Consider the following 24,479-nt stretch of genomic DNA (forward strand, 5'->3'; position numbering starts at 1 on the left):
TCTGGGGGGTCAGGATGGTGTTGGGGAGGAACAAGGTGGGCTGGGGGGTCAGGATGACCCTGGGGGGTCAGGACGATGTGGAAGGTGACGTGTGGGAGGGATGGTGGAGGGGGTTGGGGGGGAGGGGCTGGGGGGTCTGTGGGGATTTGGGGATGACACTGGAGAGGATCTGAGGGGGAAGCCTGAGGAGATCAAGGCACAGTGAGAAGCAGAGTTGGGGAGATGCTGGGGGTACCAGACTGGTCTGGGAGGGTACCAGGACGGTGCTGGGGGGGGTCAGGATGGTGCTGGGGGGCACCGAGGGCGGGCGATGGTTCTGTAGAGGGGGCACTAAAATGCCAGAGGGGGTGATGCCTGGGGATGGGGTGAGGGGGAATCGGGGTGATGCCTGGGGATGGGGTGAGGGGGGAATCGGGGTGATGCCTGGGGATGGGGTGAGGGGGAATCGGGGTGATGCCGGGGGATGGGGTGAGGGGGAATCGGGGTGATTCTTGAAGATGGGGTGAGGGGAATCGGGGTGATGCCTGGGGATGGGGTGAGGGGGGAATCGGGGTGATGCCTGGGGATGGGGTGAGGGGGGAATCGGGGTGATGCCTGGGGATGGGGTGAGGGGGGAATCGGGGTGATGCCTGGGGATGGGGTGAGGGGGGAATCGGGGTGATGCCTGGGGATGGGGTGAGGGGGAATCGGGGTGATGCCGGGGGATGGGGTGAGGGGGGAATCGGGGTGATGCCGGCGGCGATCAGGAGGATCCTGGGGCGCTGCTGCTGCCCGGGAGGGGCAGCTCTGGAGCGGGGCACTGAATGCTGAGGGGAGTGGGGGGTGGATTGGGGGTGGCCGGGGGGGCCGGGGGTCAGCCGAGGGCAGGTGCGGGAGGGAGGATGGGGGTGATGCTGGGGAGCAGCAGGAGGATCCTGGGGAGGTTTCGGAGGGCTCCGAGCGATGCTGGAGCGGATCGCGGCTGGGGGCCGGGGGTGCTGCCGGGCGCGGCCGCAGGAAACCCGCCGGGCATCGCCCCTCCCGGCCCTGCCTCCTCCTCCTCCTCCTCCTCCTCCTCCTCCTCCTCCTCCTCCTCCTCCTCCTCCTGCCGCCGGCCTGGGCGGGGTTTGGCCCCGGCACCGGGCGATGCCGGAGCCGGTGTGAGCGGCACCGGCGCTGCAGCCGGCGCCCCCCTGGCCCCCGCCCCGGGGGGGTGCCCGGGCCCAGCCATGCCCGCCGGCAGCAACGAGCCCGATGGCATCCTCAGCTACCAGGTGGGGCCGCGGGGATGCCCGGTGCCCCGGGGCGGCCGGAGGATGCTCCGCGGCTGCTTCACTGCGGCATTTCCGACCGGGGGGGGGAAGGGGAGGGGAGGAACCCGCGAGGGGGATGCGAAGGGGCTGAAGGGCATCGGCGGCGGGGGAGGTGTCTGTGAATTGGGGTGCCGGGGGTGCGGGAGCCCGGCCTCTGAACGGAGGGGCGAGAGGGGCTCAAGGTGGGCGCAGGAGGGAGGGGACGAGGGGGAAAGGGCACCTGCGTGGGGTCTGCTGGGGGGGCCTCACCGGGGCCCCCGGCTCCTCCTCTGCAGCTGGATGTGCCTCCCCTCCCTCCTGCCCCCCCAGCCGGATCGGCCCTTCGGAGAGGAGACAAAGCCACTGTCCCCGCAGAGCCCCACGTCCCCCCGTCACCGACCCCCGTCACCGTCCCCCCCGTCACCGTCCCCCCGTCACCGTCCCCCCGTCACCATCCCCCCATCACTGTCCCCCCATCACTGTCCCCCGTCACCGACCCCCGTCACCGTCCCCCCATCACCGTCCCCCCTGTCACTGTCCCCCCCGTCACTGTCCCCCCGTCACTGTCCCCCCGTCACCGTCCCCCCATCACTGTCCCCTGTCACTGTCCCCCTGTCACTGTCCCCCCTGTCACTGTCCCCCCATCACCGTCCCCCCCATCACCGTCCCCCCCATCACCGTCCCCCCCGTCACCGTCCCCCCGTCACCGTCCCCCCGTCACTGTCCCCTGTCACTGTCCCCCCCGTCACCGTCCCCCCGTCACTGTCCCCCCGTCACTGTTCCCCCGTCACTGTCCCCTGTCACTGTCCCCCCCGTCACCGTCCCCCCATCACCATCCCCCCGTCACCGTCCCCCCCGTCACCGTCCCCCCCGTCACCGTCCCCCCGTCACTGTCCCCCCGTCACTGTCCCCCTGTCTGGGGGCTCAGGGCTTGTGCCCCGTGCCCGGGCAGCAGGGGACGGTCCCTGGGTTGTCCCTCCCTTTCAGCGTCTCCTTGTCCCTGTCCTCCCCTGCCCACACCCACGGGACCGGCCCGAGCTGCTCTGGGTGACCACGACAGGCAGGGAATTAATTAATGAGAGGTTGGGAATGAATTAATCTGCCCGGCAATGACAGTGTGAACGGCACTGGTGACCATCGTGTCCTGGTGACGCTCGGCTGTGACCAGCGGGTCCCTCCCCAGCCCCATTTTGGGGGTCCAAGACCTGTCCCCTCCCCCAGTCCCAGCTCAGATCCTGGCCCAGGAGCCAGAGGGGTCCCTGGGGTGACACGGCCCAAGGGACCCCAGGGCTTTGTCCAGCAGGAGGGGGATGGAGAGGGGTGAGGGGGGTCTCTCTGCCACCTCAGCAGCCCCCAGGTACCCCCCGTTACCCTCATCCCATCAGAACAGTGGGGTCAGTTATTAATTAATGATTAATTACACCTCGGGTGAGGTGAGTGACATCAATCCTCCCAGTGCTGCTGGTGGCAGCTCCTGGTGTGCCCTGGGCTGGGAACCAAGGGGGCTCAGGGCTGGTTCTGAGTCTCTGCTTGGGGCTTTTTCCTCATCCTCAGTTACCCCAAAACATCCCCAGAGCAGGAGCTTTTCTTTCCTAACCCGAGGAGTTGCAGGGAGTCAGGGAAACTGAGGCAGAACCCTCAAAGATCTCTCTGGGGGACACAAAATCACAACAAAATATGAATTTGGAGAGGGGGACAGGACACATTGGGCTCATGACATGGAAATGGGTTTTCCTGCCTTGCTCCAGCCATTCCTGATTTCATTCCTAGCAGCAACAATTCCTTTCAGTCTCCCCAAAAAACAACTTCTGGGCAGCCAAAGTGAATCTTTTCCTTAGAAAACAAATTGAAACAACTCTGGCTGCTCTGAAACTCCAGGGTGAGCGACGCCAAGCTTGGCATCCCCTTTCCAGCTGAGTTTGGATGATTTGATGGTTCCCAGGCTGTTGGCAGTGGAGGAGGTTGGAGAGGGAAGGCTGGTACCCATCCAGGTATCCTGGGATAACTCCTGCCTTGGAGCCCTCCCCCTTCCTGCTCCATCCCATCCCAAACCCGCCCATAAAGTCCATAAATCCCCCCGAATGTCCTCGGGGGAACAACCAACCCCTGCCAGCCCATCTGAGGGGCCGGGCTGGCACTGGGGCAGGTGGAGGGGAGCATTTCCCTCGGTGGCATTTTGGGCACGTGTCCAGGGAAGGGCGATGGGATGTCGGAGCATCCCTGGACCCACAGGTGCCCACCTGCCCCTCCTAAAGCTCCTGGAGCCTCAATCCTGGCTAATAACCCGCAGTGGGGCTCCGAGCTTGGTCCCGGCGGGATTTGCCCTGCCCAGCCCTCGGTGTCACCTTCCCCGGCCGGGTCATTTTACAGCCGGGTCACCTTTCCGGGCAGGTGACCTCCGAGTCCGGCGGCGCCGGGGAGGAGCTCATTAAAGCGAACGAGTCTGGAGGATGGAGAAGCCGGATTAGCTCAGCTCGGGAAGTCAGGCAGAGCTGGAGAGGAAGGAGAGGAAAAATGGGGCTTGTCCGGAGCCTCTGTCCCGTGGCAGGACTGGCTCTGCCTGATGAGCATCCCCAAGGGATGGGGCTTGTGCCAAAGCAAGAACTCCCCGACTTTCTGCAGGAAATTTGGATGGAAATCAGCCCTGCCCATGATGTTTCTTTTCCTGACAGTTTGTACCTCACTTGTTCTTTGGGAATTTGGGTTTAAAATCCACCCGAATGCTGATGTCCTTCCCCTGGCAGGACGTGGTGTTTTTCACCCCATTCCACAGAGTTTTCCATAAACCAGAGCTGGATTCTTCCCCTCCACTATGTTTTCCAAGTGGGCAGAGTTTTGGGGAGTGTAAATAATCCCTGGGTTGGCACCCTGGATTCTGATCCCATCCCTTTTTGTCTCTGGAGCTGAGGGACACAAGGTGCCACCTTGTCCTGAGGGAATCTGACCCCCCGATCCAGCTGGAGTCCCCCAAAACCGGGGACTGGCACGAGGATGAAGGAACAGCCTGAATGGGAAGGGACCCCAAGGTCACAGCAGTGACACCGTGACCCTCTCTGGGAGAATCCCAGGGGCTCTGCTGGGAGCTGTGTACCCCCCATGGAGGGAAAACTCCCCCAAATCCAGCTGGAGCTTCCCTGGAGTGCAGGAGGGGAGGTTTGACAAAATGCATTTTTGGGGAGAAAGAGGCTGCCCGTGTCACCAACGGGAGGTTTGAATCTGCCACTCTCAAATCCCTGTTTACTCCCACTGCCACAGGTGTGCTCAAATTTGCCAGTTTATTAAGATTCCCATTTTAAATTGTGATTTACCGAGCCCTTTCACCCTGTGCCTTTTCCGGGGTTGGGGTTTAGTCTCTTTTGGCAGCTCTGGAGGGAGCAGGGTGCTGGGAAGGGCAGGAGGGTGGTGGATGTCACTGGAGCGAGGGCGGAAGAGCCACTGGCGCGGGAAAATCCGGCTGCTGGGCAACGCGGGCAAGTCCAGGAGCAGGCAGAGGGAGCGATGGTGAACTCTGGAACTGGAGCTCAGGGAGCAGCACCTCATCCCCAGCGGGGTTGTTTGTTCCTCTTCCTCATCAAACTCACCAGTGCCTGGGACCCGGAGGTTTCCTGTCTGTTGGTTAAAGCGGGAATTGGGGGAGCAGATTCCCTGAGAGTTGTTCCAGCTGAAATCACGATCCATTCTTTATTCTCCATTTTCCAATAACCTCACGGCATCGTTATCAATACAAGGGCAGCGTCTGCCCAATGGTTGGGAACTTTCCTTACAAATTCCTGCTGTGGTTGCTCTGAGCTGCTTCCCCGGGAGTGGGGGAGCTCTTGCTCCTGGAATTTCATCCAGCAGCCCCACCAGTTCCCCCAGCTCCCGCAGGATTTTGCTCCTTTTCCACCCTCAGTTTCAGGAATCAAAATCTGGGTGTGGTTTTTGTTGTTTGAATAATTTTCGGTCGCCGGGATGGCATCAGGGCAAGGATGAACCTCATCCACTCGATCATCCCAAACCTTCCCTTTGAGCCTTTAAATGAGGAATAATTGGGAAACTGATAGAAAATATGGGTTAGTGGGCATTGCAGGGCCTTTGCACAGTTGATGGGATTTTGGTTTTCTTGGATTGTTGGGGGGGCACAGGGAAGGGGAAGGTGAGCAGTGGTGGTGTCTTGCCTTTAGTATTTGAAGCATAAAAGAATAATGGGATTTTTTGGGCTGGAAAACCATTGGACCATCCTGCTCCACCCCTCTGCCATGGACAGGGATACTTCCCACGAGCTCAGGCTGCTCAGAAATCTCAATTAAAAGATGGGAAATGCTGTTTTCCACAAGAACTCGCACCAAGGGGAGCCCAGGCCTCTGCAGGACCTTGAAGGCTTTTGGAGGTCATTGGTAGCCACGTCCTGTGGCCAAGAGCCACCCAGGGAGTCCTGCAGGAGCCACCCTGGGACCAAAAGTGGCTCTTTTTCCCCAGCTTGGAAATCCCTGTGTGTTTTTTCCTTTTAAGAAATGAACCACAAAAACAAAGCAGGCAGTTGAGTATTTTTAGGTCTGAAATGCCCAAATTTGGGTCTGAAGTCCCTCTCCCCCCATAGTAACCCTTCCAGACTCCCATCGTGTACAACACGGATGGGTTTATTTGGGATTGGGAAGAGAACCTTCCACAAGTCCTTGCTTTTTGGGCTGTGCCTGGAGGAGAAGCCGTGATCCTCATGGAATGGTGGATGGACAGGGAGGGTGGAGGGAGCTCCACAGACCCATCCCTGAATTTTCACTTCTTCTCCTCATTAGAGACACGACGAGGAGGCCGTGATTGACCAGGGCAGGACGAGCAATGTGGTCAACATCCACTATGAGAAGGAGGAGCTGGAAGGTGAGATCCTGCTGGGATCCTCCTGGAGGGGCCACCAGGTCCTGGGAAAAAGTCCCTGCAATGTCCCTTGCCTGGTGTCACATCAAGAGCAGCAAAACCTCTTGTAGTTCTTGATTAAACATCAAATTATTGATTTATTTTTTAATGCGATGGCTTTTAAAGCCCTGGTGGAGGCCCCGCTGTGAAATGTGTCCATGGGGTTGGATAATTCCCATCTGCTTTTCCCACAGCAGCTGCTCCTGGCTTGGAGAGGGCAGGAGAATCATCTGATGTGGTGCAGATTCCCTGTTTTCCTCCTGGAGTTCATCGTCATGGGGCTCCTTTGATCTTTCCTAGTCACCTTCTGCCATAAAAAGATTTCTAAACTATTATTATTGTATTATTTCCTGCTTAATGAGCAAATCTGAGGGTTGGTGGTGTTGGCAGCTGGAATTTGAGAAGGGTTTTGGTGCTTTCAGGGCACATTTAGGTAACCCCCAGACCATCCCTTTATGCAAAGCTTGAGTAAAACGGGCTTGGAAAAAAGGGCAAGTCTGGGAAAGGCAGGGATCCACTGAAATTTTTGGGGTTTTTGGGGTGTCCTGTGTGGAACCTTGGTGAACCTTGCGGGTCCCTTCCCACTGAGCAGCTTCCCTGGCTCTGTGGCCTCCTCCTGGGGCGGCTGCCGTGGCTGAGCCACCGCGGGATGATGATCATTGCCACCATCCCTGTTTCCCAGGCCACCGGACCCTGTACGTGGGCGTGCGGATGCCGCTGGTGCGCCAGGGCCACCGGCACCACCGCGCCCACAGCCAGAAGCACCGGAAACGGGAGCGGGAGAAGGAGCCGGGCCCCGCGGAGCAGGGCTACCACTGTAAGTCCTGCTGGGGTGGCCACCACGGCACTTCCCAGCCAGGTCCCTGTGGATGCTCTGTGGGGCTGTTTTACAGAGGAAAAGTGGTTTTTTTAAAGCAGGATTCCCCTTTTTCCAAACTTTTCTCTGGTTTTGGCGTTAAATCCATAATGGGTTTAGGGGTGTAAAACTGGAGGTGTGGGGAAGGAAGGAAAGCAGCTCATCCTTATGGAGCTTGGGATGGTGGCTCCACCTTCCCTGTGAGGGCCCAGAGAGATCTGAGAGGGGCTGGCCCAGCGTTTATGGCTGGGCTGGTCCCAGTGAGATGCCACTGGAATGTGAGCGTGCCGGGATGGAGCTGGGCTCAGTAATGGGATGGGGAATCTCCTCCTGTCCCCAGACACCCCGTCCCAGCGGGTCCAGTTCATCCTGGGCACAGAGGAGGACGAGCAGCACGTCCCCCACGACTTGTTCACGGAGCTGGATGAGATCTGCATGAAGGAGGGGGAAGATGCTGAGTGGAAGGAGACAGCCAGGTAAGTAAATCCCTGGGATTTGGGAATGGCAGGAAGCTGTGTCAGGAGGGGTTTAGGTTGGACACTGGGAAAAGGATCTTCCCCTGCTGGAACAGCTCCCCAGGGAATGGTCACAGCCCCAAGGCTGCCAGAGCTCCAGGAGCGTTTGGACAAAGCTCTCTGGGACAGGGTGGGATTTTGGGGTGTCTGAGCAGGACCAGGGATTGGACTTGATGATCTTTGTTGGGAGATTCCGTGGTTCTAGAGGTCAGGGAACGCTTGGACATTGGGGTTTGGGGATTAGTGAAATTTTTGGGGTTATCCTGGGCCAGAAGTTGGACATGAGGGTCCTTGTGGGTCCCTTCTAATTCCAGAGTTTCCATGATCCTGTGATCCTCATAGGTCCCTTCCACCTCTGGGTATTCCACCATTCCATGTCTCCAGAGGTCAGGGACAGCTCTAAGTGGCATTGTTGGGGTGTCCTGCACAGGGCAGGGGTTGCACTCTGTGATCCTTGTGGGGCCCTTCCAGCTGAGGATATTCCAGGATTCCGTGATCCCTGCTGCCAGCTGCGGTGGCAGAGGAGTCCCTGTTCTCTGGGCCACGGAGCTTTCCCAGCTGCAGGAACCTCCTCCAGCCACTCCATGGCTTCATCCGAGGGGCTGCAGGGCTGGGGCCGTTTTTGCTCTGGCTGATCCCACCCCAAACCCACAGGTGGCTGAAGTTTGAGGAGGACGTGGAGGATGGGGGCGAGCGCTGGAGCAAGCCCTACGTGGCCACGCTGTCCCTGCACAGCCTCTTCGAGCTGCGCAGCTGCATCATCAACGGGACGGTGCTGCTGGACGTGCGCGCCACCAGCGTCGAGGACATCGCCGGTACCGGGCCGATTTCCCGGGAAATCCTGCCCCAGGGATCCCGGGATGCCAGTGGGGCTCGGGTGTGCCGCTCTTGCTGGCAGTGTGGGGTCTTTGGAAAGTGATTTTTGGGTTAGAGAGCGACTGGAGCAAAAAAAAAGAGAATATTCTGCAGTAAAAGGGAGAATATTCTGCAGTAAAAGTAGGATATTCTGCAGTAAAAGGGAGAATATTCTGCAGTAAAAGTAGAATATTCTGCAGTAAAAGGGAGAATATTCTGCAGTAAAAGTAGGATATTCTGCAGCAAAAGGGAGAATATTCTGCAACGAAAAGGAGACTATTCTGCAGCAAAAAGGAGAATATTCTGCCATAAAAAGGAGAATATTCTGCAATAAAAAGGAGAATATTCTGCAATAAAAGGGAGAATATTCTGCAATAAAAAAGAGGATATTCTGCAATAAAAAGGAGAATATTCTGCAATAAAAGGGAGAATATTCTGCAATAAAAAGGAGAATATTCTGCAGCAAAAAGGAGAATATTTTGCAGTAAAAGGGAGAATATTCTGCAATGAAAAGGAGAATATTCTGCAGCAAAAAGGAGAATATTTTGCAGTAAAAGGGAGATTATTCTGCAATAAAAAGGAGAATATTCTGCAGCAAAAGGGAGAATTCTCTGCAGCAAAGGAGAATGTCCTGCACATTTTTGAGGATTTCAGGACCTGGCTCTGCGGCTTCCCTAAGAGCTGACGCTTGTTCAATATTGACTCATTCCAAGCCATTTCCTCACATGACATTGATTTCATTTTCCCTGCACGCTCCGGGGTTCAGGGCTTTGAAGGCGGAGTGGCTCTGGCAGGGCAGGTCCATGCTCTGACCTCGTGTCCCTGTCCCACCCAGACCTGATCCTGGCCCAGCAGGAGCCGTCCCCGGAGTTCGACGAGCGCACGCGGGCCAAGGTTCGGGAGGTGCTGCTGAAGAAGCACCACCACCAGAACGAGAGGAAAAGGAACAACCTCCTGCCCATCGTGCGCTCCTTTGCAGATGTCAGCAAGAAACAGGACCTGCACCTGCTTGAGAAGCCAGGTGAGGTTCTGTGGGCATGGAACCAGGTGAGGTTCTGTGGGCATGGAACCAGGTGAGGTTCTGTGAGGTTTGAAGCCAGGTGAGGTTCCACAGGGTATGGATCCAGGTGAAGTTCTGTGTGGTTTGGATCTAGGTGAGGTTCTGTGTGGTTTGGAGCCAGGTGAGGTTCTGTGGGCAGGGAACCAGGTGAGGTTCTGTGAGGTATGGATCCAGGTGAGACTCTGTGTGGTTTGGAGCCAGGTGAGGTTCTGTGAGGTATGGATCCAGGTGAGACTCTGTGTGGTTTGGAGCCAGGTGAGGTTCTGAGAGGTATGGAGCCAGGTGAGGCTCTGTGTGGTTTGGAGCCAGGTGAGGTTCTGAGAGGTATGGAGCCAGGTGAGGTTCTGCAGGGCTTGGATCCAGGTGAGGGTCTGTGGGATTTGGAGCCAGGTGATGCTCTGTGTGGTTTGGAGCCAGGTGAGGTTCTGCGAGGTATGGATCCAGGTGAGGTTCTGTGGGCATGGAACCAGGTGAGGTTTTGCGAGGTATAGAACCAGGTGAGGTTCTGTGGGATTTGGATCCAGGTGAGGTTCTGCAAGGTATGGATCCAGGTGAGGTTCTGTGGATTTGGATCCAGGTGAGGTTCTGTGGGGTTTGTATCTAGGTGAGGTTCTGTGTGGTTTGGAGCCAGGTGAGGTTCTGCAGGGCTTGGATCCAGGTGAGGTTCTGTGGGCATGGAACCAGCTGAGGTTCTGTGGGATTTGGATCTAGGTGAGGTTCTGTGAGGTTCTGTGTGGTTTGGAGCCAGGTGAGGGTCCTTCAGGACTTAGAGCCTGATGAGGTTTCTGCCAGGCTTTAGCACCAGCTGGAGGTTTCTGCCAGGCTTTACCACGCGGTGAAGGGGTTTGGCACCAGGTGGGGGCTCCTGCCAGTTTTCAGCACTAGATGAGGGTTTCTGGAGGAGATTGTCACTGGGTGAAAGTTTCTGTCAGATTTGGCACCAGCTGAAGGTTTCTATCAGGATGTGGTACCAAATGGAGTTTTCTCCTGGAATTTGCACTGGTGAAGTTTTCTCCCAGGGCTTTAGCACCAGGTGAGATCTTCTGCCTGTCTTTAGCCTGAGATGAAGGTTTCTCCAGGGATTTGACACCAGGTGAGGGTTTCTTCAGGCTTTGGCACCAGATGGGGGTTTCTGGGTGACTTTGTCCCCATTAGACTTGTTCTGGCAAATAACAAACACCCCAACTCCTCCTTTCCTCCCTTTCTGAGCTTTTCCTCTTTCCTCCCAGCCCAAACCCTCACCCCTCATCCTTCTCCTACCACTGCAGAAGCTAAAAATGGGGTGACCCCTGAGACCAGTGCCATGGACCTGAGCAAGGTGAGACCCCTGCACCTCTCCCACTCCTCCAGGGGGATGAGAGAGACCCTGGGGGGCCCTGAGGGCTTCGGTTTTGGGGGGCTCCCTGAGAATGGCTGGTCCTGCCCAGGCGGAGCTACACTTCATGAAGAAGATTCCCAGTGGAGCAGAGGCGTCCAACGTGCTGGTGGGAGAGCTGGATTTCCTCCACCAGCCCCTCGTGGCCTTTGTCCGCCTGACCCCGGCCGTGCTCCTGTCAGGAATGACAGAAGTTCCCATCCCAACAAGGTCTGAAGGAGAAACACAAAGTTTTATTTAAAAAACCCCAAACTCACCTGAAATTGTCCCACAGTTTGGGGCCCAAGGGAACAAGTGGGAGCTGCATGTTTCTCCCATGCTGCTCCTCACCTTCCTCCATTCCCTGCTGGATCTTTGAAACCTACAAACTAATTTCAGTGAAATTGGCCCCAAAATGAGATTTGTGATTGGTTTTGGTGAGCAATTCAACCCATAGAGGAGGTGGGGAACCAACATGTTTCCCCTTGAGGTCCCAGGGATTTCCCTGGGAGCTCTTGGAGTGAAGCCACATTCTTCTCTCACGGTTTGGTTTTCCTTGCCCAGGTTCCTCTTCGTCCTGCTGGGGCCAGGAGGAAAAGCCCATCAGTACCACGAGATTGGCAGGTCCATGGCCACCACCATGACGGATGAGGTGTGATGAGATAAGAGGGACCTCTGGGTCACTTTCGGGGTTCTTCATCATTCCCTGTCCCTGGAGCAGTGAGGAAGAGGATTGGCTGTCCCAGCCCTTCATTTTCACCCCCAAACCAGGCAGATTTACATCCCCCCAAATCCTGGGGGCTGAAATCCCCTCTGGGTGCATCCTACACTCCATCTTTCCCTATGGGGTACCCAGGACATTGTCCCCAGTGGCGGCATCACACGGGCCAGAAGAACTTCTCCCCTTTAAGCCAAACCTTCAGTGTGGCCATGGGGAGCAGGGCTGAGATCCCACCTGGGATTCATCCTGCACCTCATCCTCCCCACATCCAGGGCTGGCACCATCCCAGGGGTGGCATTGCCAGGGTGGTAGAACTTCTCCTCAAAGCTGTGAGGGATGATGACCTCACGGAGGAGATGATTACAAGCACCACAATGCCCAGATTTTTCCTGGTTGGGGGACATTTCCAGCTGCCATTTCCAGCAGGAGATCTGGGGAAGGTGATCCTGCCATAGCCAAAGGGGAGCTGCCCAGGTGAGGACACCTGGGGTAGGTTGTGCTCTCACCTGGGGGTCTCCTCTGGGCAGGTTTTCCACGACGTTGCCTACAAAGCCAAGGACCGAGCTGACCTCGTGGCTGGCATTGACGAGTTCCTGGATCAGGTCACGGTGTTGCCGCCAGGAGAGTGGGACCCATCCATCCGGATCGAGCCCCCCAAAAACGTCCCCTCCCAGGTGGGTGCTGCAAGGGGGACAGGCAGCACAACACCCCAAATTCTGGTAAACTTGGAATTCCCAGTTTGGCACAGTAACACCCTGGCCAGGAGCACAACAAGGTGGTGGTTGATAAAATACCTGAAAAATGCCTGTTTTGAGCTGAATTCCGTGTTCACAGGAAAAGAGGAAGATGCCGGGAGCTCTGGATGAGAGTTCTTCCCACAGCAAACCAGAGAAACACAGTGGTCCTGAGCTGGAGCGGACTGGGAGGTGGGAGCTTTCCTGGTTTGGGGCCTTCTTCTGTTTTGCCCCCAAAACCTGAGCAGGGTCTTCCCCTTCCAGCAGCTTTTGGGGTCACCTGGTTCAGTGAAAGGGCTGCAGGTTGCCACCTTGGTCCCATGGGATGGGCAGGGAGAGATCTGGGCAAGGGGGATACCTGGCCAAGTGGGAGATCTGGGCAGGGGGGAGGTGTGGGCAGGTGGGAGATCTGGGCAAGGGGGACACCTGGCCAAGTGGGAGATCTGGGCAGGGGGGAGGTGTGGGCAGGTGGGAGATCTGGGCAGGGGGAGCACTTGGGCAGGTGGGCCCAGCCCCAGCATCAACACGCTTGGGTTTCCTCCCTTTGGGGCGGGGCAGGTCTGGAAACACCTCCAGGCAAAAGCATTTTCTGCCCAAAGGAAACCACGCGTGCTCTCCCAGGAGAACAGCCTGGTTTCCCTCTGTCCTGCAGGCTCTTTGGAGGTCTGGTCCTGGACGTGAAGCGCAAGGCACCGTGGTTCTGGAGCGACTTCCGGGACGGTCTGAGCCTGCAGTGCCTGGCGTCCTTCCTGTTCCTCTACTGCGCCTGCATGTCCCCCGTCATCACCTTCGGGGGACTGCTGGGGGAGGCAACCCACGGCCACATTGTGAGCTCCTCTCTCTGTAGGGAGCGTGGGGAGGGGGAAGAGCCCCAGGTGAACCCCCCTGGACTGGTGGGAAGTGTCCCTGCTCGTGGGGAGTGTTTGGAGCCCAAACCAGCTCCTGCCAGCCCAACCCATTGGTCCCTTCCAACCCAATCCACTCCATAACCTTTGAAATCTCTTCGCTGCTGTGAACTTCCTTTGGGTTTTTTGGGAGACTTTAATCCATAATGATTGATTTAGTCCCTGCTGCCTCTCTCCCCTGCCAGAGTGCCATGGAGTCACTGCTGGGAGCATCCATGACGGGCGTGGTTTATTCCCTCTTTGCTGGCCAGCCCCTCACCATCCTCGGCAGCACTGGGCCCGTCCTGGTCTTTGAGAAGATTCTCTACAAATTCTGCAAGTGAGATGTTTATCTTCTATTCTTTTGGGGAAAAGATTTTTTTCTTTTTTTGGGCAGACAGAAGATGTTTTTCTTCTCATTTTCTCGGTGGGAATTGTCAGATTTAAGTTGTTTGCTGGGTCACAGAGGTCTCCTGCTGCTGCTGTCTCACAGGAAGGGTGGGAGTCCTTGGTCTTGTGGGTCGTTTGGGGTTTTTGGCTTGGGGTCATTTCGAGATTTTAGGGTTAAAATGAAGCAGTGGGAGGAGGAGTAACCAGAGGCTCTGGATGGATGCCCAAGGCAGGTGAGACAAATGACTCTGGTTTGGGACCTTGACAGAGGGTTTGTTTTCCACTGAGTACAAAACTTTTAAGCCTGGTTTTTGCTGGAAAAATAAATAGATTTTGACCAAATATCCATGTAGTTCAATTGGAATATTTTGAGTTTTGGGGATTTTATTGAACAAATGGGAGCTTTTCCTGGGAAATAGCTCTTTTCTATGACAGTCCTTTCATCTTGGTGACTTTGGTGTGGGATGAAACCCTCTCACCAGAATTAAACTTCTCATTCACCCCCAAGCTGAGTGTGGGTGACTGGGGCAAACCCAGCTGGTTTTGCTGTCAGGGCTCTAAAGGACATGGGAGGACTTTCCACAACCTCAATCAGCCTTCAAGGCATTAAGACAACATTCATTAATGTTAATTAAACACTTGGCTTCTCCACCCACACCCTGCAGCCTCAAGGACATGGAAACCTCAATTACCACCTGCAACCTCCACACCCTCCCCCGTTGCTCCTAATTTTCTCCGGAGAAAGGCTCAGCTCAGAGGTGTGTGCTGGCCTTTCCCCAGGAGTTTTTGTTTTCCAGGGAATACACGCTCTCCTATCTGTCCCTGCGGACGTGCATCGGGCTCTGGACCGCGTTCTTCTGCGTGGTGCTGGTGGCCACGGACGCCAGCAGCCTGGTGTGCTACATCACCCGCTTCACCGAGGAGGCCTTCGCCTCCCTCATCTGCATCATCTTCATCTACGAGGCCCTGGAGAAGCTGAGCCACCTGCGGGAGACCTTCCCCGTGCACATGCACAGCAAGCTGGACCTCCTCACCATCTATTAGTGGGTGTTCTCCTCCTCCCCCCACAGGTGCCTCCGGGCTTGTCCCAGCGCTGGTCCCAGCCCTGTCCTGGTTTCCCTCCTCCAGCTGTAAGTGCGAGCCCCCGGCTCACCCCAGCAACGAGACCCTGCGGCTCTGGCGGAGCAACGGGATCAACGTGTCGGGAATCACCTGGGGAAACCTCACAGTGACCGTAAGTGCCCTGGGCCACCACTTCCTCAGGGCACTCACAAGTGCCGAAGCCACCATCTTCAGGTGACTTGGGGCTTCAAAGTGCTCTGAGAAGTCCCTGCTTAAATCTCATGGGTACTTTTACCCTGTTTGGCCCTGGGAAGGAGAGTCCAGGGGTGCCCAGTCCCCCTCCTCCAGCTCACTTTGTCCCCAGCTCGGGGATAAGAACTGTCCCGCTCAGCCGGGCTGTGGGACCTCGATCAAGGTTAAGGGAGTGCTTTGCTTCTTGGAGCATTTGAAGGACTGAAGTTCCTGCCTGAAGGCAGTGATTGGCTCCCTTAATTGGTTCCTAATGACTCCAGGCACTGCTGTCTGCAGGGTCTCGCATAAATTTGCATGTCTGAGCAGCCCGACTGGGATTGTCCCTGGAGGCAGAGCCCAGGTGTGGGACTGGAGCTCTCTGGGACAACTCCAGCCCCTTTTGGCCCTGTCCTGAGAGCCCCGACTGCAAAGGGATTATTTGGTTCTTTTCCCCTCATGGTTGTCCCAGCCTCCTTCCCTGTCCCTCTTTATCCTCAAATTTCCAGCTTTTCCTTCCTCTACAGTGTTTTCCTCAGCCCTGGTGGAGCAGAGGACGTGCTGTAGGTCTGTGGTGTCCCACCACATCCCGCCTCTGCTCCCCTCTCTGTAATTCCAGCTCCATGTGTCACTTGTTCAGCTGTTGCTGCCCATATTTACATTATATAAATATATGAATATTTTTATATAAACCACCTGCATATTTATATTAATATATTATAATATATATTTATTTATAGGTATAAATATTCACATATTTATAATATACGGATATATTTATAATATATTGATATATTTATATTTATAACTTCTATGGCAGCTGCAGGGTCACAGATCTTGCACCAAGACACTCAAACCCCCCGTTATCCTGGTTTTCCTCCATGTCCTGATGCTCTGTTTCTCCAGGAATGTCGCTCTTTGCATGGGGAGTTCCACGGACCTGCCTGTGGACACAACGGCCCCTACGCGCCCAATGTCCTCTTCTGGTGCTGCATCCTCTTCTTCTCCACCTTTGTCCTGTCGAGTTTGTTGAAGAAGTTTAAAACCAGCCGTTACTTCCCAACCAGAGTAGGTAGAAGGTGGTGGCCCGGGACAGATTCCATGCTCCTTTCCCAAAATGCCATTCCTGGAGCACCGAAGGATTGGCCACCGCTCAGTCAGGCTGGGAAATGCTGACCTCGGATGTCCCTCCCTCGTTTCCATGAGTGCAGAGAGGTTGTAGCATTCCCCACCTGCCTCACAACCCGTTCAGAGCCATGCTTTTTGGCTCAGGAGGCAGGAAATCAGCTCTTCCAAAATTATTTATTTCTTTTCCCCTTCTGAACATCATTTTCTGGAATGGCATTCAAATGAGGAGTTGCCATGGAAAAACAGGAATGAATGATGCCTCAGTGCCTTATTCCCATTTTACCCAGAAGTGTGGCACCTTTCCTTATTTTTAGTTATTTTTAGTTATTTTTTGTTAATGTCTGAATTAAAATTTGAATTGTCCCCCTAATTAAACTCTTTCTACTGTCCCACACCAGATCCTCAGATCTCCAACATGGCAGCAACATCCACCCAGGGGAGTTGGCTGCATGTCCCTGGAGTGGAGGGATGTTAGGGGTTAACCAGTCCAAACACTGGATGTCCCCAGGTTTCCTGGCCCCTCTCAGCCCCCGTTTCTTGCCCCAGGTCCGATCCACAGTGAGTGACTTTGCTGTGTTCCTCACCATTGTCATCATGGTGCTCATCGACCTTGGGATCGGGATCCCGTCCCCCAAGCTCCACGTCCCCCATATGTTCAAGGTAACGGGGTTGGGGATTGGTGGGGGAGGCTTTTGGCACCTTGGGTGCCACCAGGTGATGTCTGGGCAGGGCTGGAGGAGGTGCTGGTGGTGGAACCATCTCCTCTTTGACGTCCAAGTGCATCGATTCCCCATGGAAATCAGGGTACAGCCCCAAAACCAGCCACTGGACAGGAGAATCATCTCCAGCAGGACAGGGCTGGGCTGGAGGAGCTGCTGGTGGTGTGAGCATCTCCTCTGACGCATCCAAGTGCATCAATTCCTTCCTGTCTTTTGGGAAGACAGCCCCAAAACCAGGGGTGAGGGGACTCTGGGACAGACAACACTGGCACTGCGAAGTGCCCTGGGAGAGGGTGACGTGAAGCCAGGGCTGGGAAATGCTTGGACACAGGGATGGAGGGGAACGGAGGCCAGGGAAGGGTTTGGGCTGGGAGCTGATCCCCCCCTGTGCTGCAGCCCACCAGGGATGACCGCGGGTGGCTCATCAACCCCATTGGGCCCAACCCGTGGTGGACGGTGTTGGCCGCACTCATCCCGGCCCTGCTCTGCACCATCCTCATCTTCATGGACCAGCAGATCACGGCCGTCATCGTCAACAGGAAGGAGCACAGGCTGAAGGTGAGGGGCTGCAGGGGGTCACCCCCTCCTCACCCCGCTCAGGCTGCGGGGCTGGGACAAGCTCCTGTCCCAAACAATTTGGGAAGGTTTGGGATAACACCAGACTGTGGCAGGAGCTCTCCTGGACACAGGGAGGGATGGCAACTTTTGGGAGCAGCAAGTGAATATTGGAGTGTAGAAAGGTGTTTTTTTTTCAAATATCAGTGGCAGCTGGAGAAGGGATCTCGATGAGATCACTCAGAGCCATGTCCTATCTGCAAGTGGTGGGAATTTCTTTATGAATGAAAAAAAAAATTTAAAAATTATTTCTGAGAAGCAGAGAAGGTACAAACCCTCCAGACCCACTTTGTCTGATCTTGCTGGATTTTTGTGCAAGATGTCAAATCCACGTTTGGTTCTGGTTCTTATTTCAAACCTTATTTAAATTTTCCAGAATTTGTGCTTGAGCAGGGTTTGAGCCCCACCCGTGGCGTTGTCCTGGTCCCTGAGGGATGCTCCTGTTCCGTTTTTGCTCCCCAGAAAGGCTGCGGGTACCACCTGGACCTGTTCATGGTGGCCGTGATGCTCGGGGTGTGCTCGGTGATGGGGCTGCCCTGGTTCGTGGCCGCCACGGTCCTGTCCATCACCCACGTCAACAGCCTCAAAGTGGAGTCCGACTGCTCCGCGCCGGGCGAGCAGCCCAAGTTCCTGGGGATCCGGGAGCAGAGAGTCACTGGCCTGATGATCTTCGTGCTCATGGGCTGCTCCGTTTTCTTCACCTCCGTGCTCAAGGTGAGAGCGGGATGGAAAGCCCCTGGTGACCCACAGGACTTTGGGAGGGGATGTAAAATTCGGGCCTCTCTCCCCAAGGAGGTGATACCAAAGGCAGGATGGGAACCAGCCTCGGTGACTTCCCAGCCCTTCAGATCCAGCTTGGGGTGCTCAAGCCAAGCAAACAAGACAAATCCCTTAATTCCCAGGTGTTCTCCAGACCCTCTGTAGTGAGAGGGATCCTGGCTGGATCCCACCAAAGCTGGTCCATCCCTGCCCTTCCCAGCTGGACTGGAGAGAAAATAGACCAGAGGTTCATGGCTTGAGATAAGGACAGGGACAGATCCCTCATCAGTCATGATCACAGGAAAACAGGCTGGAATTAGGGCTATTAATTGAATTTATTACTGATAAAATCATCCTTTCCCTTTCCTTTTCCCTTTCCTTCTTTCCCTTTCCTTTTCCCTTTCCTTTTCCCTTTTCTTCTTTTCCTTTCCTCCTTTTCCCTTTCCTTCTTTTCCTTCTTTCCTTCTTTCCTTCTTTCCTTCTTTCCTTCTTTCCTTCTTTCCTTCTTTCCTCCTTTCCTCCTTTCCTCCTTTCCTCTTTTCCTCTTTTCCTCTTTTCCTCTTTTCCTCTTTTCCTCCTTTCCTCCTTTCCTCCTTTCCCTTTCCCTTTCCCTTTCCCTTTCCTCCTTTCCCATTTCCCTTTCCCTTTCCCTTTCCCTTTCCCTTTCCCTTTCCCTTTCCCTTTCCCTTTCCCTTTCCCTTTCCCTTTCCCTTTCCCTTTCCTCCTTTCCCTTTCCCATTTCCCTTTCCCTTTCCCTTTCCCTTTCCCTTTCCCTTTCCCTTTCCCTTTCCCTTTCCCTTTCCCTTTCCCTTTCCCTTTCCCTTTCCTCCTTTCCCTTTCCTCCTTTCCATTTCCCATTTCCCATTTCCCATTTCCCTTTCCCTTTCCCTTTCCCTTTCCCTTTCCCTTTCCCTTTCCCTTTCCCTTTCCCTTTCCCTTTCCCTTTCCCTTTCCCACTTTCCCTTTCCTTCTTTCTCTTCCCAGGGAGGCAGGAATGGGAATGGGGGTTTCAGTCAGGCCATCCCAGCTTGTTTTGGCTGCTCCTCAGGGAGAGGAGCCAAAAGCCCTTTCCCATCATTCCCTCCCAGGGGAGACAGTTCTCCAGGAACTTCTCCAGTCTTCTCCAGGAACTTCTCTGCCCTGAGTCCATCCCATGGGAGACAGGTCTCCACAAGCTGCTCCAGCGTGGGCCCTTGGTCGGGCCTTGGCCAGCAGCAGGTCCATCCTGGAGCCAGCTGGAGCTGGCTCTGCCAGGCATGGAAGAAACTTCCAGCAGCTTCTCACGCAAGCCATCCCTCCTCCCCAAACATGGCCACGCAAACTCTACACATCCACCCCCGCTTTGGGTTAGAATTCAGCATTTTCAGACAAGCAGGGCTTTATTGGCTGCAATTCACTCCCTCAAGAGCCTCCTAAGAGCCATTGCCAGGAGCTGAACCCTCAGAGTTCCTCCCACAGGCTTCCCTGCCTGTTCTTCCCACCAAACAATCCCAGCTCCAGGCTCAAAGGAGACACAATCCCAGCTCCAGGAGCTCCAGGCTCAAAGCAGACCCATCTTTGAGCCATCTCCAGGCTCAAAGCAGACATCACTTCCATGCATTCCCACAATAATTTTTCGAGATAATTTTTACCCCCACAGGAGTTCTCAGATAGGTGAAATGTGGTCCTGATGGATAAAATCCCCTCTTTGTCTCCAACCTCTCTAGAAAAGAAGATTATTCTGATGAAATGAATCAAAAGGTCAGCCTGACACAGAGAACAAAATCTGTGCTGGATAAAATCCAGCATGGGAAAGCTGGGAATCTTCAGGCAGTACCTGAGAAAGGAGTGGTGAGAGAGAGTGGCAATGCTGCAAATGGAATTTAAAGCCATTAATGATTGCATTTTTCCCCCCAGTTTATCCCGATGCCAGTGCTTTACGGGGTCTTTCTGTACATGGGGGTCTCATCACTCCGAGGAATCCAGGTACGTACGGCTGCTCCAGGGAATGTCCTCTCCCCGAAGGCCTTGGGATGGGCAAAAATGTCTCTGAGAGCAAGAAACTCAAATGGTTTTTGTCAGGGACTGATGGGTGGAGGCTCAGGAGGATTTTAGGGCTGGGAGAGCCCAGCTCAGTACTGGAAGAGGCCCAGTTCAGCACTGGGAGGGCCCAGTTCAGAATTGGGAGGATCCCAGTTCAGCACTGGGAGGACTCCAGTTCAGCACTGGGAGGATCCCAGTTCAGCACTGGGAGGGGCCAGTTCAGCACTGGGAGGGGCCAGTTCAGAATTGGGAGGACTCCAGTTCAGCACTGGGGGGTCCCAGTTCAGCACTGGGAGGGGCCAGTTCAGCACTGGGGGGTCCAAGTTCAGCACTGGGAGGATCCCAGTTCAGCACTGGGAGGACCCCAGTTCAGCACTGGGAGGGGCCAGTTCAGCACTGGGAGGGCCCAGTTCAGAATTGGGAGGATCCCAGTTCAGCACTGGGAGGGGCCAGTTCAGCACTGGGGGGTCCAAGTTCAGCACTGGGAGGATCCCAGTTCAGCACTGGGAGGACCCCAGTTCAGCACTGGGAGGGGCCAGTTCAGCACTGGGAGGATCCCAGTTCAGCGCTCTCTGTTTCAGGCTTTACGACAGGTTGGTGTTTGGTGGTGGGAGATTGGCAGAATTCAGTGTGAAGGGAAGGAAATTCCACTGGTGGGAATCCTCGCTGGGGGATTCCCTGGGCCAGGAGATGCTGACAAGAGAAAACACTGGAATAATTTGGAATTTGGTGGGCAAAGCCAGGTGGTTTTTGCATGGAGTGAAGGGAAAACAGGTGCTGCTCCCAGGAGGAACAGAAGGGGATCCCGGATTTCTCCTTGCTCCTAAAATCTCCACATCTCAGCAGCTGCAGGAGCTGTGGCAGTGCTCCCTTTTCCCTGCAGTTCTTCGACCGCCTGAAGCTGTTCTGGATGCCGGCCAAGCACCAGCCCGATTTCATCTACCTGCGCCACGTGCCCCTGCGCAAGGTGCACCTCTTCACCCTCATCCAGCTGCTCTGCCTCGTGCTGCTCTGGGCCATCAAAGCTTCCCGCGCTGCCATCATCTTCCCCATGATGGTGAGAGACGGTGGAGACAGTGTTCCTGGTGTTCCCAGTGTCCCCAGTGTTCCCAGCATTCCTGGCTGCCTGGGTTTGAAAAGACAGGTGTCTGCTGAGGAAGGCAGGAGCCTCCCCTGAAATGGAAAATGTAACCCCCTCCCTCCAAATTTTTATGATTTTAAAATTAAGGGGCTCTCAGGCAAAGATACTGGAGTAGCAATAATAGTTCTTTACTAGGGAGGAAAATAAAAATAAAATTTAAAAATGCAGTAATACAAACCAACCCTGCCAGAGACAGAAATGCCCTGGCCCCTGTGGGTCAGGGAGGTGGCTCAGCCCCATCCCAGGGGGCTCAGCCCCATCCCAGGGGGGCTCAGCCCCATCCCAGGGGGCTCAGCCCCATCCCAGGGGGGCTCAGCCCCATCCCAGGGGGGCTCAGCCCCATCCCAGGGGGGCTCAGCCTCCTGCAGTGCCAGCTGTGCTTCTGCTGGAGCAGATCCTGCACAAGGGGGAGTTTTCCTTGGAGCTCCAGGGCTGGGGGAGATGGGCCTGGGCTCCCCTGGGAATGCAGGGGGAAGAAAGCTGCTCCTCTGGGAATGCAGGGGGCAAAGGCTGCTGTGTTGTCCCAAAATCTCAGATTGTATCCAAGTAGGAATTCTTGGCTCCTCCCCTGGGCGGAGCAGCTCCCAGTGGGATGATGGAATTTTCTCAGCCATACAGGGACACTCAGTGGCCATGAACAGAAGATAATAATTAATGGCCCATGAACAGAAGAGATCTCCTGGAGGGAGGATTGGTTGTGGAAGAGATAAACTGCCCAATTAACAGGAGATAACTGCCCAATTAACGGGAGCTAATTGCCGCACCTGTAACAGCTGGCAAATAGAATACACACCTTGCAATCCAGGACACCCGTGTTCCCAGTATTCCTGGTGTTCCCAGTGCTCCCGGTGCCCCCCCAGTGCTCGCAGCCCTGGAGGGATGGGAAGCACCATCTCCAGCCTCACCCATCTTCCTTTACCTTCCTGAAGGTTTTGGCTCTCGTTTTTGTCCGGAAAGTGATGGATTTCTGCTTCTCCAAGCGGGAGCTCAGCTTCCTGGATGACCTCATGCCAGAAAGCAAGAAGAAGAAGTTGGACGATGCCAAAAATGAAGCCAAAGAAGAGGAGGTAACGCCAGGGGCAAGGAATCTCCTCTGGGCTGTGAGATTCCCTGTTCCTGTCACAATTCATCCTTAGATCATGGAATCGTGGGACCATGGAATGGGTTGGGTGGGGATGGACATTAAAATCCACCCAGTGCCACCGCTGCTGCGGGCAGGGACGTCTCCCACTATCCCAGGGTGCTTCAAGCTTGTCCAGCCTGGGGAATCCACAGCTCCTCTGGGCAGCAGCTGTTGGAGAAGACCAGAACTGAATCAAACAGATCTCATAGCCCGGATCCCACATTCTGAACTCTTTTTCCCTAAATTTTGAGAGAGTTTCACACTTGAACAGACATCATTATAATTTTTAAGTGACCCTTATAGTAAAAATAATTATTATATTTCTGTGAGGGTTTGCTCCCAGCAGTGCTACTAACCCCGAACACACCCACAGGGGAATGTCTTTTCCTGCTGCTGAAGGAGCTGTGGCTCAGAGGAGAGGGCAGCATGCCAGGTTTTTGCTGGAATTTCTTTAATCTCCTCTTGGATCAAGAAGAGAGAACTCGACTTGTCTCTTTTCAGGAGTCCCAGAAAATGATGGAAGCAGCTGCTGCGAATTCTGTTCAGCTGAAGCTGGGCAAGACCAGCAGGGTGGACACCCCAAAACCCAGCAGTGACAGGTAAAGACCCCCCAGGTCAGGACCCCCGACAGGATCAGTGGGAAGTGTCTGGCTCAGGTTTCTCCACTTGCAGATTTATCCCCAGTCATATTAGTGGGAAAATCCCAATTTACTGGCAATTTAGGAGGTGATGGAAGAGTCTGACCCCACACAGTGGCTGCATAATTCCTGTTTTATCCCAAAAGTATCTCACTAGTGGCTTTTTGGGATCTGGAGACCCTCCTGCTCCCACCTGAGAGGTCACAGGGGGAAACACCAGCTGTGGGTCTGCAACTCCAGGGCTTGATTCCCAAAATTCCTCATCCAGCCAAACCATCCTCAGCAGCTGAGCTCTGGTTTTCCAGGCCCTCCTGTTCCTCTAGCTGCTGCCAATGCTCCTGGTGGGATCAGACCCATCCTCATGGAAAACCGTGTGGAATCTTCCTTGCAGGGCTGATCCTTCCGAGATCAACATTTCGGACGAGATGTCCAAGACCACGGTGTGGAAGGCTCTGACCATGAACACAGAAACGCTCTGAAGCCGGGAGGAAGGAGGTAAAGGCTCAGCTGTGGCGTGGCCTTGGGGGGACCGCACGTGCCCACGGCCTCCCTGCCTCTGGCCAGTGCTGCCGAGCGAGGGGCACGTTCCTGGGAACAGGCAGCAGGACCACGGCCACCGGCTCCTCTCTGCAGGGAAGTGTGGGAGCTACACCTGGAATCCTGGGATCACACTGGGACCCAACACCCAGAGAGGCTTTGAGGGGCTGGGGGCATCTCCAGAGCTAGGAGTGGAGCTGGAGAAGGGCTGGAGCACCAGGGGAGGGTCTGGAGAGCTCCTGAGGTAGCTGGGAAGGGGCTCAGCCTGGAGAAAAGGAGGCTCGGGGGGGACCCTGTGGCTCTGCACAACTCCTGACAGGAGGGGACAGCCAGGGAGGTTGGGACCTGCTTCCAGAATGGGCAGGAGAGGAGGGAATGGCCTCAGGTTGACCAGGGAAGGGTCAGGTTGGATACTGGGGAAAATTCCTTCATGGAAAGGCTGTCCAAGCCTTGGTGGAGCCGTCATCCTTGGAAGAGTTCCATAAACTTGGATGTGGCACCCGGGGACATGGCCAGTGGTGAACATGGTGGTCGATGGTTGGATCTGATGATCTTAAACACCTTTTCCAACCTGAACAATTCCACGAATCTCTGATTCTGGATCTTCCACTGATGATACCTCCCCCTTTTCCCTCCTTTCCCCCCATCCCCATGTTTAGGCGCCTCGACGCCGCCGTCGAGGAGCAGGAATGTGACTCAGGGATGTGCCAAGGCAGACAGGGAGGAGCGGCTCGTTTCCCACCCGAGGGTCCCATAAAGCCATGCAGAGTTTCCCGTTCCCCGGGCTGCTGCGTCCCGGGGATCCGTGTTGTCCAGCCTCGTGTGTCCTCGTGTGCGTGTGTTGTGCAGTGGTGGAGCCTCCGCTACCGCTTCCCATCAGTTCTATTTTTTTAATCTCGAATTCCTCCTCTCCTTCCTCTTTTTTTTTTAATTTTTTTTTTTTTTCAAATAAAAATTCTGAATGTACAAAACCA

At 55.3% G+C, this 24,479-nt stretch overlaps 1 protein-coding gene across 2 annotated transcripts; it reads left to right on the forward strand.

Annotated features, from left to right (window-relative positions):
- Window positions 1–1,076: 1,076 nt before the first annotated feature.
- Window positions 1,077–24,479, forward strand: SLC4A8 (solute carrier family 4 member 8). Of its 2 annotated transcripts, none has more exons than XM_021543945.3 (25): window positions 1,077–1,253; window positions 6,047–6,128; window positions 6,847–6,981; window positions 7,361–7,496; window positions 8,190–8,350; window positions 9,226–9,411; window positions 10,680–10,768; window positions 10,878–11,035; window positions 11,369–11,456; window positions 12,053–12,199; window positions 12,360–12,451; window positions 12,912–13,086; window positions 13,350–13,483; window positions 14,331–14,576; window positions 14,662–14,767; window positions 15,730–15,891; window positions 16,498–16,611; window positions 17,067–17,228; window positions 17,748–17,999; window positions 19,941–20,009; window positions 20,950–21,123; window positions 22,137–22,274; window positions 22,832–22,929; window positions 23,360–23,463; window positions 24,165–24,479. In XM_021543945.3, exons 1-24 carry the CDS (start codon window positions 1,209–1,211, stop codon window positions 23,445–23,447), a joined length of 3,237 nt encoding a protein of 1,078 aa, XP_021399620.1. In that variant the 5' UTR covers window positions 1,077–1,208; the 3' UTR covers window positions 23,448–23,463; window positions 24,165–24,479. The 2 variants fall into 2 exon arrangements, with proteins under 2 accessions (XP_021399620.1, XP_085419046.1); XM_085562920.1 differs by having other exon boundaries at window positions 10,719–10,768.

This window comes from Lonchura striata, chromosome 29 (assembly GCF_050655825.1).
Source record: "Lonchura striata isolate lonStrDom1 chromosome 29, ASM5065582v1, whole genome shotgun sequence".
NCBI lineage: Eukaryota > Metazoa > Chordata > Aves > Passeriformes > Estrildidae > Lonchura > Lonchura striata.

What these genes read in the sequence shown, in the direction of transcription:
- SLC4A8 (XM_021543945.3), top strand. Translation starts at nt 1,209, where the DNA reads ATGCCCGCCGGCAGCAACGAGCCCGATGGCATCCTCAGCTACCAG. An exon ending in GGAAGGAGCACAGGCTGAAG is followed by an intron (nt 17,229 to 17,747) that starts GTGAGGGGCTGC and finishes TTTGCTCCCCAG; the next exon opens with AAAGGCTGCGGGTACCACCT. An exon ending in CCAAAACCCAGCAGTGACAG is followed by an intron (nt 22,930 to 23,359) that starts GTAAAGACCCCC and finishes TCTTCCTTGCAG; the next exon opens with GGCTGATCCTTCCGAGATCA.